This window comes from Osmerus eperlanus, chromosome 1 (genome assembly GCF_963692335.1).
Source record: "Osmerus eperlanus chromosome 1, fOsmEpe2.1, whole genome shotgun sequence".
Lineage (NCBI taxonomy): Eukaryota > Metazoa > Chordata > Actinopteri > Osmeriformes > Osmeridae > Osmerus > Osmerus eperlanus.
The window spans coordinates 18,222,636-18,239,285 of NC_085018.1; the positions used below are offsets into that span (position 1 = coordinate 18,222,636).

At 43.3% G+C, this 16,650-nt stretch overlaps 2 protein-coding genes across 3 annotated transcripts in view; one reads left to right on the forward strand and one right to left on the reverse strand.

Moving 5' to 3' along the window:
• LOC134023779 (inositol 1,4,5-trisphosphate receptor type 1-like) overlaps positions 1–12,186 on the reverse strand; it is a 62,173-nt gene extending 49,987 nt beyond the window's left edge. Inside the window, exons 1-5 of the mRNA XM_062466144.1 lie at positions 12,030–12,186; positions 10,840–10,952; positions 8,468–8,538; positions 1,276–1,391; positions 518–604 (exon numbers count right to left, since the gene is read on the reverse strand). Coding sequence (XP_062322128.1) covers positions 518–604; positions 1,276–1,391; positions 8,468–8,538; positions 10,840–10,931 — 366 coding nt within the window. The 5' untranslated portion in view covers positions 10,932–10,952; positions 12,030–12,186. The remainder of the gene's footprint in view (positions 1–517; positions 605–1,275; positions 1,392–8,467; positions 8,539–10,839; positions 10,953–12,029) is intronic.
• Positions 12,187–12,642: 456 nt separating this feature from the next.
• On the forward strand, positions 12,643–16,403 carry sumf1 (sulfatase modifying factor 1). 2 transcript variants are annotated; one of them, XM_062466155.1, is made up of 9 exons: positions 12,643–12,965; positions 13,263–13,436; positions 13,641–13,715; positions 14,740–14,822; positions 14,992–15,135; positions 15,203–15,317; positions 15,655–15,768; positions 15,841–15,900; positions 16,146–16,403. In XM_062466155.1, exons 1-9 carry the CDS (start codon positions 12,705–12,707, stop codon positions 16,245–16,247), a joined length of 1,128 nt encoding a protein of 375 aa, XP_062322139.1. In that variant the 5' UTR covers positions 12,643–12,704; the 3' UTR covers positions 16,248–16,403. The 2 variants fall into 2 exon arrangements, with proteins under 2 accessions (XP_062322139.1, XP_062322147.1); XM_062466163.1 differs by having other exon boundaries at positions 15,013–15,135.
• Positions 16,404–16,650: the final 247 nt, after the last annotated feature.

Consider the following 16,650-nt stretch of genomic DNA (forward strand, 5'->3'; position numbering starts at 1 on the left):
ACGTGACTGAGCCAGTGGCCCGCTGAGAGGAGAGCAGTTGTGTTAGAAATTATGGTAAGGTTACAGCTGGAATCACAGAGCGGAGAACTGCTTCAGAATAGCATTCAGGCGTTTCAGAACAGTTTTCAGATCCTCCCACTTCCCTGATCTATTTATGAACACACACAAACCACATGAACGCATTGAGTAGGCAGAACTGTGTCTCACTTCTCTCCAAGTTTGGAATGGTCCCCTCATCTAGGGAACAAAGCCTCCCAAAGTCGGCATAATCCTGAATTCATGAGTGGCTATGATGTGGGTACATATTTCAGTCTGTATTTGGTCTGACATATTCGGTGAGAGTAGATGTGTGAGTTGTTGTTAAACATTGTGACAGGGATTATCTCCACTGATGACATGGCTCTCAACAGAGAACTTACAAACACATACCAGCAATAAGGTACAAGGAATGTTCTTGGGCCTTTTATCCTGCATAACTAATTACTACACACACTGTACTGAACACACACAAACCAACCTGAATGACGTTCCCATATTGAATCACTGTTCCCAGTAGCTTCTTATTTTCAGAATCATTTTGCTTCTTTTCCAAATCTGCAGCATGCTATGCAAGAAAGGGAGAAGGGGCAGGAAGGACTGTCAGTATTAACACAGCCACATGATGCATGAACAACTTGGCTGGGAGAGTAGGGATTTCTAAGTGTGCAACGACAACAATATGTGTGTTGTTAGCAGTGAAACCTGTCAACTCCTTCAGCAGCATCACCATGGTAACACGAGAGTGATCTCAATCTATGGTTCTCACTGTAGTCAGATACCAGACAGCTTTAAATATTGTGTTAGATCAGAGAAAGAGAGAGAGAAAAAACTGAGATAAAGAGAGAGGGGGGAAGAGAGAGAGAAAGGTGGGACGGCAGAGAGTAGACAAACTTCAGTAAACTGCAGAAATGTCTATAAAAGGACTTGAACCCTTCACTACCTCTGCTAATATCTAATCCCCCATTACAAAACCCCTTAAACGTGAGTGGGAGCAAAATGTCTTCTCCCTTGGAAACCCCCCCCAGTACCATAAGAGCAATGTGTTTACCAGAGTCTGTTACATATGGAGTTCTGGGATGACAAAAAGCTGCACAATAAAGACAAAAACTTAGGCTGATTGTTTATTATGCAGCATTGCAGTGAGTCATGTTTAGGTGTGGGCGGCCGGGAGTTGCTGTGGTACGTGTACTGGTGGAGATGAAGTGAAGGGTTTTAGGTGTGGATGATGTCACTTACGTGGAGCTTGTTGAGCAGGACTGTGTCTGTGGTGCTGTTCCCTCCGGGCTTTGCTGCCTTCCAGAACTGCTTCTGGGCAGAGTAGCGATTCATAGGACACAGCCTGAACAAACAGTCTGGGGAGAGAGAGAAAGAGAATTTTCTAATTTATATCAATTCATGTTTGGTGTGAACTAATGCGCAAGATAACAAAGAGTTGTGGCCAAACCCAGATGAGTTGACAGCAGAGAGGGCACACAGGAGGTTGTAAGAAGGCCAGTGAATATGAAGACACCATCATTATAGATCACAAAAATTCATTGTTCATATAATGAATGAAATTCACCACACTGTGGTTGATACAGTAAGTGACACGTGTTTGCACACATGATTTGCATCAGGTCACCATCACGATAAGTCTGAGATCAAAGGACACAAGACAGGCAGTGGTGGAAGAGTGATGCAGCTAGTCATCTCAGCATGTACAGAAAGCACAGGGTGTGTGTGTATGTGTGTTAGCTACAGTTAGGATCCGGTTCCTGAAAGGGATAGAAAGTAGTAAAGTGTGTGCTATCAGTGACTGCAGTACTGTGTTGAGATTGAGTCAGGCTGTGAGATGAGAGGTGAGTGCTTGGGTGTGAGCTCAGGCCTGTGCTGTGTCGACAGGATTGTGCTTGTGCCAGTCATTTCCATAGAGACAATAGGCTGTAGACTGGCCTGGGAGTAACAGTCTCTTACACTGTGGTGCATTTGCATGTGGTTTCCCAGAGTTCCTCTTATGAAATGTTCAACTAGCTGTTCACGCATGCTGTTGCTGGAACACCAAGATCAACTAATGCAACCACCGATTCAGAACTGATCTAGAATAGCTGGCCAGCTATACTGTTACTGTTACTGTGATCTTCTGAGGAGTAGTGAAGTACTGCCCACCCATGGGCCCCTCTACCTCCCCACTCTTCAAGGCCTGGCTTTTCTCTCTGACCTCAGATCAGATCTCTCCTCTGAAAAAAAAAAAGAAAAAGAAAAGATGTGTCCATCCTCCCCCTTCCTCTCTCCTCCAGCAGCAGAGGCAGCTACGTGACCAAATAAGGGCAGCCAGAACAGGGGAGTGGGATGACGGCGCAAAGGAGGGAGAGAGAGAGAAGGAAAGAGAGAGAGACAGAGAAGGAAAGGGAGAGAGACAGAGAGAGAGAGAGAGAGAGAGAGAGAGAACGAGAGAGAGAGGGGACTCCCTGTCATCCATTCCCCCTTTAGGCTTTTTGCAATCCCATGTTATTCTCTTTTCTCCCTCTGCTCTCTCTACAAACTATGAAGAATTTCTTATCCTTCTTGCCTTAATTCTTCAAGTCATTCAGTTCCCAAAACAGAAGCAAGCTCATATGCAGGCTGAGAGAGAATGAGAGAATGCAAGATAGAAAAGGGAAGAGGAAGAAATGAAACAAGCCAGGGGGGATCAGTGATCTACAGTATCTCCTCCAGCTTTGTTCTCTTTCAGTGTGTGTGTGTGTGTGTGTGTGTGTGTGTGTGTGTGTGTGTGTGTGTGTGTGTGTGTGTGGTGTGGGTTTGTGTGTGTGTGTCTCCAGAGGAATTTCCATTCTTGGAGATGGGGCTGATAAACTGTCTACCAGGATCTGATCAAACTATTTGGTGTCATGAAGTCAAAGCCAATGGAATGCAGAATGTAGAAGAACACTCCTGCCCCCCCCAGATCCCCCCCCCCCCCCCCACACACACACACACACGTCTTTTTTGTTGTTACAGATTGTGTATTACCTATAATTAGAACATATAGAAGAGTACAATCACGGTCAGAAACAGTGAGAGCCATGCATGGTGTGTGTGACAGGTAAACAGTCTGTGCTGAAGGCTGGGCTTTGGGAGAGCCTCTCATGAGAGGCCTCTTTTCGCCAGTCAGCTGCAAAAGACAACAAGGAATTCTGTGAGGACTGAAGAATTCCCACTCTTATTCCAAAACCAGAAAGGAAGACTTGAGAATAAGATGGATATAAATGCACATATCCACGCACACATATTCTCCCATATAAAATCCCATACAACACAGTGTGTTACATATATTTAAGAGAGAGAATAGGAGACATAAAAACATAGTTATCTGGTTTGACATACTAAACTGGTCCAGTGAATGATTACAAACATGAACACATTAGCTTAGCATTTCTGCTGCTTCTCCAGGATATTCAGCACATGGGAAAAGTCAGCATATTGGAACAGGACTATGACCTACTGACTGTCAAATCAGGAAGCCAGGATTACAACCCAGTCAATCAACCCGGAACAGTCAAACTAAGCGAACCCCACGCATCACACCAGCACCATGACAACCATGTCAGTGCTCCTCCCACACACACAACATAGAACTTGTAGAGTGGGTAGGGTAGAAAATGGTCCTGCTTGTTGAACTGCATAGATTTTATTTTAAAGCATGCAAGACAGTGTAAGGCATTGGACAATCTGAATGAGCAAAATCTAAACAATAAACAGCCACTTAGTCTAAGTAATGCAATTACAGTGTGTCACTAACGGATACACTTTTCTCTGTAAAAACTGTGTGAGAGAAAACGGTGGTATTGGAAACCAACAGGACTGAAGTCATGAGGAAATAAGAACTTTACTACTGTACAGAACAAGAATCAATCAAAACTAGAGAGGGTACAATTTCTGGGGAAATTGTAGGGTGTGCTTGCTTGCGTCGGTTGCACAGGGGTCCGTTTTTGAATGACATTTTTACAACTGATATTTCTGTATATTTTATATAAAAATGCATACTTATTTATAAAGATTACATAGATTTAAAAGCATTTTTTTTTTGCTGCTCATTTACAACTGAAAATACGAGTGAAGTGTAGAATGAAATAGATGTCTTATTTCCCCTGCAAGAGGCTGCCTCATCGTTGAATCAAAACGAATACATTTGGCAGACCGGTGTAAAAATTGACCTAATCTCTATGACTTAAACGTCATTTTAAGTTTTCCCTTCTCGTGATATTTTCAGGCATTTAGCCTACTCATTGCATTCATTCATTAATAAAGAACCCCCTTTGAAGATTATTCTACGACTAACACGGCAGTAGAAGATGGAATCGCGATTCAAACAGTACCATCTGCTAACTGAAAATATGCCCCCCAAAACGTAAATAAGCTTGACATTTATTTAGTGGAAAATCGCTCATTCATAAAAAGCTCACTGGTAGCGATCATTGTCAGTAACTGTGTGGAAAAGCTGCCCCGGTAAATTGTACTACTACGGTACAGTACTAGACTACTGCTGTGTTCGTCTTGGTAGCGATTGCGTTGTTTGAATTGGATTTAACGTTCCGTTGTACGGTTTAGGCTGAAATTAATTATTTTCATGAACAGATTGACAACGTTTAGGCTGTGGCAATGAAGTTCAGGTTAGTAGTTAGATAGACTTTTGATTTAAGTAAGGGGAGTGCCGAACATGTTCTGTCGCCGTTTGACTTCCTAAACAGCTGTGTAGATGTTTTTGTAGTGTCTCGCGTAGGCTACAGCGTTGCAGTGAGCTACAGTACACTGGTTTGAAACCACAGGCAATGGTAATTTCACCAACAAATCGTTTACTAATGTCATAATAAATCCTACAACGAAAATGTATATGTGAGGAATGTTTATTTTAACGATTGAAAACAGATAACGCTACATCATAGACCACTGTAGTATGTGTTGCCCGGGCAACACAGGCTAATGTCATGATGCTAATACTTCAGTGAAATAGTAGACTACTGTTTCCGAAAATAGATGTACTTCCTTAATAATATCAGCTTATATTGTACATTACACATCACAATTGTGTGTCATATCACAAAGTAAAATGAGTAAATAGTTATCACCCTGGCCTCTTTGCTTGTGGCGTTTCTGCAGCTGCCTTGCAGTAAAGCTATAGTTAGCCTAGCTATCCCCCAAGTTAACAGATGCGAAACCAATGTTCTGCCAAAGGTAGTCACGCGTGTTTTCGTGACGTTAGTAACGTCAGTGACTGTGGCTAGCAAATTAGCCACCGTTAGCTTCACTTTTCGCCACAAAAACGTAACTTGAGCCTAAACCATGCAACGGAACGTAAATCCCAATAGAAGCAACTCAATCGCTACCAAGACGAAACTTTTGACACCTAGGTTGTCTATGTAGGCTAAATATTGACTGAGTTTTAGGGGGGCAAAAAGAATAATAATAATATTTATGTGAGAGAACAAAGGTTGTGCTCTCGCCGAAGGCTTGAGCACACCCAATAACTATTTCATAGAAACGACTGATACCCAGCAGCTACCACGGTCAGCTATAGCACTGAGGACATGCCTCTCAGAACAGAGGTCCTCAGGACTCCCACATCACAACAAACACCGCCTGAAGAACCAATCAAAGACGAGGTATATCAAAGACCTGGCAGCGATAGACACAACACAGCACGTCCTATGTGTTGTGTTTGTGCACCTGTACCAGAAACACATACAGTTCAGAGCATCTGACTGCCTTAGCAGAGCCAGAGGATGCACAGGAGTGAGGCCCCACTAGCTCAGCAAGACAATGGACACAGGATGTTCAAGATGAAAGTCCTCATCAATGAAAACCTAATCAGGGGTTCTGTGGGAAAGGTAACCAGAGGAGGAAGATATATGGCATTGTACATATTCAACCATCTTCTACAACAGAAAGTTCCAGAAAATAAACATTACCATAATAGGGTCTCTTCAAAACCACTGCTTCTGAAAGCAGGTGTAGGTCAGATGAAGTGTGTCTACAGACCATGTGCTTCTAATGCCAATGTGACTTTGTTACCTTGGAACTATGTAATGACCCGGTGCACACTCACGTAAATAACTTGAAAGTGAAAGAAGGAGATGCAGAAGAAGACAACAGACAATAATGACATTATAAACAACAACTCTTAATGCTTATGTCTCTCACATGCTTTTCATATTTACAACAAACAATGAATGTCCTCTATCCAACCCCTTTCTCTACAAGTTCAACATTTCATTTTCACACAGATAATTTTTTGCCCCCATTACATTTTATTAATCTAGCAGACACTTTCATCCAAAGTGATGCGTGAATAGTGTATGAAGAAAGTGCAGCAGAAAATCGACAATCAGGATAGCAGTGTTCAATAGTCAAAGGGATGAATCCTCCTGTCATGCAGGCAGTGTTTTTCCAGGTTGTCATGGCGCACGATGCCTGGGTTTCCTGCAGAGTGAGAGGCTGCTACAGTATGCTGGTGATGAAGAGCTTCTGTGCCGGGGAGGATCTGGCAAGGATGAAGATTAGCTCTGTCTTGTTGGGATTCAGCTTCAGGTGGGGGGAGGACATTCATAATGAAACATTGTTTGATAGAAAACAAACTCATTGTCTAGCCCTTTGGCATGGATACGCTGGGCCAACGTCTGACACAGATCTGACCAAGACAGAGGCCTCGGAGATTACTGGAGAACTGAACAAGATGGCTGGAGCAACAGGTCACTGGGTTGTTAAGTTGGTACATAGAAGACATCCCTGTACTGTCCAGAGACTCACTGGGCATTAAGGTAACAGGACCTGCTCAAACTGAGGATTTGCTTTGGAGGTGAATTTAGATTTTGTCACTATTGGTGATATTAACAAAGATTATGCATTAAGAAGCTAGTGTGTTTGTGTGTGTGCGCGTGTGTGTGCGCATTGATGCACGCATGAAGTGCTTGTGCTTACATTTGGAGGAAATGGTAAGCATACCTCTGCTGTAAGGCATGCTGGACAAGACCAGTCCGGCTGTGAGCCAGAGGCCTCAACTGTGGAGGATTATTTTGCTGTGTCCAGGCCCAGAAACCTGCAGCAGCAGCAACACCGCACCAGCCTGGGACTGGACTCACCCCCAGGGGACTCCAAAATGGAGGGGGGGGGGGGGGGGGGGGAGGGGGCGGGCACCAGGATGTCTCAAATAAGCACTTCCTAAACCCACTTGGACAGAAAAAAAACTTGTGGAAGCAGCACTGTAAGCTAAATAGTTTTCAATATTTAGTTAGTGTTTAAATAAATAGGATGGTTTCTGGTTTGTTTCGTAAAAAAAAAACATCCTCCCAAGAGATCATATCATGTCTAGGTAGAGAGAGCATGTCTTAATGAAACTCAAGTGAGTGTTGTGGCAATTACAGCATATTTTATGCAGTAGCATGTATGCCTGTTCCCAGCATTACAGGTGACATTGTCGAACATGAGGGAGCCCTGTTCATTAATAACCCTAAAAGACTTGTGCGGATCTAAAAAGGATTGGAAAAGGATGTATATTTGTAGCAGGCCCACTCTGCCCTCTGATCAACCATGCTTTTCATCAGCTAGCAGCTGGGTTCCACATTCAAACCTCAGACGTGTTTCAAGACGAGGGTTGTTTCTGGACATGACTCAAGTCTCCAAATCAACTACGAAAGAAGTTCCTCAACTACCCTGAAGCTGCAAAAGGTAACATTATAAGATACATCTAAATATGAGAAACAGCACCCCCCCCCCATTCTTGTCTTAAGCTTTTCTCCAGCTCAAGTTTGATTAACATCCACCCCGGCCATTCATTGACTTTATCCCACGCATGCATGCACACATGTACAGACAGACAGGCACAGACATAGACATGTGGAATGACGAGTCTTTTATGAAGTTCTGATGCCATTCAGTATTACTGAACACTCTTCTTCCCACTGCAGTATGTTTTACAAAACAAGGACTTCAGACAGGTTCACAGCCAGAGCTATGACAGGTTCACAGCCAGAGCTATGCCTGTATGAACACACAGCAGCCCCACACAAAATGATCAGCTGTGATGTCAACATGACTTTCCCCGAGGACACCAATCTCTGAACTGGGTCAGCTGACTCCTACTTCCTGTACTAAGGGTAACGTCAACAACTGCAGCAAATGTCCAAGTCATAGGTGTACTCAGACAAACATACTTGTACACATGCATGCATGCATGCACACATTGAATCAGAAACGCATGGACAAAGGAACACACACACACACACACACACGCTTCAGCATCAAAGAGAGCAGTACTGTTTGAAGTCCAACAGATTGTGGGCTATCTCCAGAGAAACACAACATAATACATTCAGACATCTTCACAGAGCCCACTATGTAACAGGCTGGCTTTACACAGATGACGTCGAGCTCATCGAAGGCCATATCCACTGTTTGTGTGTGTCCATCTCCTTACCTCGGAACTTCTTAGGAGGGTTGTTGAGGTCCCCAGTGTCAGGCTGGACCACACAGCGGTCATCCACCAAGCTGTAGGTGGGGCACACAAAGCTGGCTGTCAACCATAGGCAGAGAACTGCATACACTATAAATGCATTAACCCTCGTGCTGCCTTCGGGTCACATGACCCAAAGGTTCACAACGAACCATCGTTGTGTTTACCCAATTTCACCCAATACAAAAACAAATAAAAATAATTTTCTTTTAACCATTGCAATGTGGGGGGTCTGAGACAGCCCGACAGTTAAAAGAAAATGCTTCACTTTGTTTTTGTATGAGGTAAATTTGTCGCAATACGACAGTGGGTCACAATGACTGATGGGTCAGAATGACCCGAAGATAACACAAGGGTTAAAGGAAATTAAACTATCCTACCAACAAAACTGTAAACTATAGTGTATCTGTTTAATGTAGGATGTAGGCTACTTCAGGTCTAAAACTATAACAGTACGTATGTATGTGTGTGTACGTGTACGTGTGTGTGTGTGTGCATGATGATGAAGGCCTGGCCAAGTTGTTTGTTTTCTTTTTTTAGAAATGACCTAACCCCGTGAGACAGCTGGATTCGCAAGATCAAGACCATGCAAGAATCCATCTTGTCAAGCTCCATGTTATTCGTTTGTGCCCAAACCACAGTGGTTTGGACCAATCAGGGTCCAATGGAGGAACTACTGGCAGCTATGGGCATGGTTGAAGTTAGCTCATGATAGATGGTGATAGGCAGATAGTTCATCCAATCACCTGCCAAGAAGTGCCTGCCAAACCAAACCCTATTCCAAATAGTTTCCAAGGAAGACTTCCCAGGTGGTTATGTGTAACAAACCATCTGGCATGTCAGGTTACAAAAGAACCCCCATCAAACAAAGTGTACTTGGACATTGTGAAGCCAAGCAACAAAACACAATTTATACAAAATTACATTCATGCATTACTGTTTTCATACCATTGGACAGCACAGTTGACCCAGACTCCCTTAAACCATTCACCCACACACATAATAATGGAATCAGTCAGGGTTAGGTAGCTAGAAAAAAGCCAAGCATTTTTGGAGACAAATTTAGCTTTCACTGATTTAGAATAACATTGGTGTGTAACCTGGCCAGATCCCACATCTATTTTTGCAGTTTCCTATGGAATGCCCACATGGATGTGTCTGCACTGTCTATGATCCACCTAGAACAACTTCACTGGACAGGCACACTCTGGAATGTACACTGTCATTTTATTCAACCGTGTGTGTGTGTGTGTGTGTGTGTGTTAAAATGCCCCTGTTGATACTGTGTATCCACTTAATTCTATTAGTAACTTATCTGGACTGTAAACACCCAATTTAAAAGCTGATCCCTCTGGTCATACAACCCATTAAAACATACTTCAAAGACCAATGCAACTACATTGTTCACATTTCTGACCTTTGCTTTGCCCACAAGCTCATCTCCAGTTACTGGGGGTGGAAGAATGCTGCTAAGATAGAGATTTGGAGACCAGTACACCCCAGGGAAGATGCCACAGTCCTATTTGTGCCTACTCAAGCCATGTTTTGTTGCTGGGATGTAGATAATGCTGTCATTTACAGCATAATGCCCTCAGTTAAAGCTTTGAAAGTGAATGCCTCTGTGATTGTCAAGTATGTGCAATACATTGTGTTTCATATTTTGTGTCTGTGTGTGTGTGGGCAACAGTGGAAAGGCCACAAGGTCCATTTTGTGACTCAGCTTGAGCTGTGGGTCGATCCATTTTTCATGAGCTGGGGGGGTCTGGGACACTGAGCAGATAACCATGCTAGCATAGCATTACCATCTCTCATCCACCTGATTCACTATCTACCTCCTCCCACAGCATTAACTCAGAACCCTGTGTGTCTTGAACTAATACACTTGTATTATGCAATGTTACTGTGTCGAGCATGTCCCATCTGCCAGTGTCGTTACTTCCCAGGAACCTAGTATAGAGGCACAGAGCCTAATCAATAAAAGGCTGTTTTATTAAGATCAATCTAAATTTATCTTAACTGATCCAATGATGCTTCTCAAGTCAGGAGGCATTGGTACACAACACAATGTAATTCAGTGTACTCAAATTATCTTACTGAAAGGGTTGTGTGTTGCTAAGTGAGCAAACTGCAAAATACAATTTGACCCATGTGAGTACCCCTCCCCCTCCTCAGACACACACTCTACACCTACGCTAGCCCTGCATGCCATGAAACACTTCCCAAATAAAGACTTCACCCAAAGACTTAAGACACTAGGTATGATGTCAGTGTCCAGCAGGGTTTTGACTGTACTAGTAGTGGTCTTGTGGGAAGTGCTTGTTGGAAGGTGAACGTACCCCAGGGTGCTGATGAAGCCATTGGTGGAACCTTCTGCATACATGGAGCAGATGTCCCCGATGTGCAGAAAACTGGACATCTTATCGGACATGTCTCACACACTGGTGTACACCTGGAGGAGAGAGGCCAGATCAATGTTTCGACACACAGAAAAAAATCTGTGAAAAAAAAGTGACTATTCTACTGTAGATTTCTCCAGTAGAACTGTGTAAGAGCAAACCTACAAACACATTTAGCTCAATGATAAGGTCATTAACACAAAGACTGAGTCAAAAGATCTGTAGCATGCCTATTACACAAATGTAGTGTGATTTCGGAATTCTATTCTAGGCATCTATGACAAATGTTTTGGCAAAACAGCGACACATGACATTTCATATTTCCCTCCAGTGTTCCATGGGCCGCACAACACAATTCCAGTTCCCTAGCGCAATGGAATCCCATACAGATAACAGTCTGAAACATTTGTATGTAGCTAGGTGGGCTAAAGAGTTAATGATTATGGGAGGTAGAGAAAAAGGAGGGTCATGCACCTGCACGAGGTCTGACAGTAAGTGCTGAAATTATATTGTGACTGAACCTAGATAGGCCTACTATAACTTACTACATTATTCCATGCATTATGCATGTGGTCTTAAAATGACCCATGTCTCTGCTATAGGTTGCATGCAGGGCTTTGTAGTATTATTCAACTCTGGTCCTGACATGGGCCTAATTTTGATGTGGCCACACTATCACACCTGAATCAAATAATCATTTTAGCCTGCTAGAATCTCTTGTGATTATATTAGGACCAAACCTCAATAGCCTCCGGGACCAGGGTAAAGTTATATTAATGTAGTCCTAGATACCCTATTCAACACACCCAAATGAAGTAGGCTAAATGGTCTTACAGGGGGCAACAGATTAATTAAAAGTATACATCAATCCCTAAACTGGTCAGGGATGAACCAGCTGTCAATGTCTGGTTGCAATATGAAATAAAAACATTTCAGCATTCATTTTCAGACGAGTTTTCCTGTGGTGGGTACTTTGTTCACAGCCGACGCACAAAAGAAAACAAATAATCCCCGAAGTCTGGAAATGTTATTTAACAGTGGCTACAGTGCAACATTCTCCGTTAACAGCAACATTGCCTAGGGTACATAATGAAAAATGTTCAACTGCAAAGAGTTTCGTTAAACTTTACCTTCGCTGAGATGGGTGCGTGGACACGTTATATATGCACTGGGTCAAAAGGAGAACATTGCCGCAATTTTTCTTTCACCTAATCCATGATTTGGGACCTCTTCCACGAATTGAGTCCAATTTGTTGACAGCTCAATCACCGTGCCCTGTACGAAAGCCTTGCGCTCGGCAGCATACTAAAGCGCTCAGAACCCCGTACCTTCACAGATGATCAAGCCTGCCAGCATTGCTGTATGGGAAATGCCGTTCATGAAGTAGAGCCGCCCTCGATGAACTCCAAGTGAAGTGGTCTTGCGTGACTACAATTCCCAGCTACATTCTTTTTGGTTTGTTGCGCTAAGAACAAACTTCAAACTTCTGAACGTTCCCTAACTAAATTAGATGTAGCCTAAGCAAGTGCCACTTTAGTGTAATGAGTGGTGGTAAAATCACAATGGAAAACGGAGGCAAATGAAACGAAAACGTTGTAAGTCCTATACAGTCTCAAAACACAAAAGCATCACTGAATTAAATATAAAACATTTTCAGCAAAGAAAAATTCAGACTTACATTTTCTGTAAAATGTTTTCCTTAAAAATCACACTACAATAATTTAACAGCTGCGTTGTTGCAGCATGACTAATCACGTGACAATGCCGATTGCGGAAGTAGATGCGATCTAAGTCTACTGCAAAAAATGTTATGCTATGTTGCGTTTCATGCGTTTTTTTTTATGATTTGTACAGCTTCTGTTCAGGTTGTTGAAGTAAGATCGAATGATGCAACCCCGACAGAACCGGAGGCACAGAGCTGTGGCTGTCACAACCTGAAGAGAGATGTGCTTGTGACAACTGACAGTCAAGCATCTGAAGACCCTGCTGTCAAATACTTACAAACCACAAATGAGAAGCCAACACTCAGTACTAAAGGTGGAGAAAAATCAGTTTCTGACCGTCAGGTATGATGAATAAATGCTGTACAGTATGGTCCAACATGAACGTGATTTGATTTAGCAACTGAATGCTAGCAGCCATAGGCTACTGGTCTGCCAGTTAATCAGTGACTAGATTATACCCACAACGACAATCATAGAAAATGATGAAAGAAGTTTGCATCCATGCTGAGATTTAGTTCTGCAACTATCGTACATTCACTACACTCTGTAGTCATTTGATAGATGTTTTGAGGTTCAGTTTATGATTTGTTGTCTGTGACATGTCTGTGAGCTTAGATCATCTCTGTCTATTGTCTGTAGATGGTCCTGATTTCTGGAGGAGAGTTCCTGATGGGCACAGACAACCCTGGCATCCCGCCGGATGGGGAAGGACCCCAGCGCAGTGTCAACCTGGAGCCTTTCTTCATGGACATCCATGAAGTCACAAACCACCAGTTCAAGAGTTTTATCAATGCCACAGGCTATGTCACTGAGGTACATTGTCCCTTGCATATTTCAACTTTTCATACCTACCCTGAGATCATTTTTAGAAGTTAATTAGTTTCTATGACAGCAGGTTAACAGTGTTAACACGACAGGTAAGGAGTTAATACATTAAATTGCTAATTGAATGTGTAACAGGTAGACTGTAAATATGACTGACTGTTCTGTTCATCTCTCAAACTGTCTTTTAAACAGGCAGAGACATTTGGAGACTCATTTGTTTTCGATGGAGTGTTAAGTGAGGCAACCAAAAGCCAAATCTCACAAGCTGTAAGTTCTTTGTAAGATAATATGTCAAACAAGATGTTCACCCCAGCACTCTAAACACGCTTCACTCTGAAGAGATCAGTTCAGTGATGTCATTGAGTGTATATTTGCATCATGGGTTGTGTGTGTGCTGTAGTCCTTAGGGCCTGTGGGAGAGGGAGGATATTGGGACACATATTACCCTGTAATCACTCACAGATGGACGTCCACTCTTGGCCGTTGCCATGGAGACTGAGCGAACTGGGGGCCGGGGAGAAAAGTTCACATGCTTTGTTTTTGTTCTACAAGTTGGACTTGGTTTCTACTTCCTGTTCTAGCCTAGGGTTTTTTAAACAGTTCCTTTTATCTTTTACTGCAGCACATCTATTGAGTTATCAATGATGCCTTTGTGATTGTTTGTGAACATTGTCTATTCAAAATACCTAGTTTTAGGTTTAGTGAAGTCCAAGTACAAATGGCCTTGGATGATGCCTGGACATATTTATTTGATAACACACTACCTTTGACATCACAGGCTTTTAACTGTGTGAGAATGAAAACAAGAGCAAACTAAAACTTAACACCCCCATAAGGATGGTTGTTGGTTTAAGCCACATTGCAACAGCTACCAATCGGTGCCTGCTAATTTCCTGTGTGTATATCCCTTCTTACAAACATACCCCGTGGCCTAGTCAGTTGTGCAATGTGTAAATGTTTTAAATACTCTAGGGATATATTGTGAACAAAGAGCGGGGCATACATTTTGCCTGAGGGTGGGGAATTCAAAAGAAGGAATAAGAGACAGAGAGATAAGCTGATGTAAGACAGTTAGAGGGACACGGTGGCCGTCTCAGAATGGGGGTGTGTGAGAGATTCGAATGTAAACATTTTAGTCTCAGGAATGTGACTCTGGTCCCCCGTTTACACAAGTGTAGGAGTTGTGTGTGTGTCTCTCACCGCATCGTGATGTCCTGCAAAGTTATGTTTGCTTCTGCAGTGTACTGTATGTATTGCACTGTAGCTGGACATATGCTCTCCCCGTCGCCAGGTTGCTGCTGCCCCCTGGTGGTTGCCTGTCAAAGGGGCAGACTGGAAGCACCCTGAGGGCCCAGACTCCAGCATCACAGACAGGTGAGAGGTGACAGCTGGGAACAAGGGAAGCCCATTAGCACAATCCCACATCTAGTCTTATCCTCAAATTAGAGTAGAAATGTTGGATTTGAATGTTGCATATGCAGTAGAAATGTAACCTGGTGGTCACACATGCCAGTTATTCTGTTCATGGTACCGTTCTGGACAGTGAATCTGGTTGTGGGTCTAGGACGGACCACCCTGTACTGCATGTGTCATGGAGGGATGCTGTGGCGTACTGCTCCTGGGCCCAGAAGAGACTGCCCACAGAGGCAGAGTGGGAACACGCATGCAGGGGTGGCCTGAAGGACAGGTAGGTTGTCTTCATTGTGTGCATGTGTCTCTGTTTGCTTGTTCTGACCCCCTCTTCCTGTTTTTAGATTGTATCCTTGGGGAAACAAGCTGACACCTAAAGGGCAACACTATTCAAACCTCTGGCAGGGAGACTTCCCCACACACAACTCTGGAGAGGATGGTTACATTAAAACCTCACCGGTAAGAATACAAGATGGAGGGACATGAGAGGGATTAAGGGAAGAGAGGAGAGGTGGGGAGGGGGCTTTTACCCAGAGGCTATAGTGGTGAAGCAGGAAGTTGACCTCCAATTCATCCACATCCAGAAGTTAATGGTGATGGAGATTTGAATAGAAATCTGGAGTTCATGATAATGTGTCAAAACCAGCTCATAGCCGTACTAGATCCAGTGAATTACATTGAGATAACATTATAGTAACATTCTTCAATGGGTGCAAATACTGACAGCTACAGTATGTTGTAGAATTTATCCCACTAAGGTCTAAGCACACTTTCAGCTGTGTGACTCCTCCTGCAGGTGATGTCATTTCCTGCCAATGGCTATGGCCTATACGACATGGTGGGAAATGCCTGGGAGTGGACATCTGACTGGTGGTCTGTACACCACACTGCAGACAGACAGCACAACCCAGTAAGACACACACACAGTTCATGTCCCATCCATTTGATGAAGGTGTTCTCATGTCACCTCTTTCTTTTGTAGAAAGGCCCACCATCAGGCACAGACAAGGTGAAGAAGGGAGGCTCGTACATGTGCCACAAGGTGAACGTGGCCGTCATTCACACTGTTTAGTAGATAGCAACACACTACACTGTTACTGTGTACTGGTATGTGGTTCAGATATTTCCAGTCTCTGTAAGATCAATTACATACTAGGATATTAATGTGTCAACCGCTTTTTTTCTGACCAACTGTTGTTTTGTGATGTACTAAATCAGCAGTGTTATAGGCTTATATAGTTATGTCCCCCCCCTCCCTCCTTTCCTCCTCCCTCCCTCTGTCCACAGTCCTACTGCTACAGATACAGGTGTGCAGCCCGGAGCCAAAACACCCCAGACAGCTCTGCTTCCAACCTGGGGTTTCGCTGTGTCTCCCAGGAACCACCCTGACCACACGTCTTTGACCTTTCACTGACAGAATGGTGCAATGCTCTTGACCCCTCAAACATCATGGGGTTCAGGGAAGTTACTCTCAACACTGGCTTGTCCCTGGGACAAGTCTAGCCAATTCAACGTGAAATAAAAACATATTTGTACATTTGTAAATTGTGTTGACATATTTTTCAAGTCTCACAAAAACATCTTGTGATACCAGGTGTTGTTGTGAAAAGAAACTTAAAGTTGCACAAATACAAAATTGAGTTTCAAATGCCAAATAGCCCCACTCCAACACAAAAATGGTTCACCGTTTCTGATGTGACCAGTGTGACAAGACAAGAAGAAAAGCAGCGCCCAAAGTCCAAAAGAGTTGTACAAATGGACCTGGGAATGCCTTACTCACATAAGGACAGAT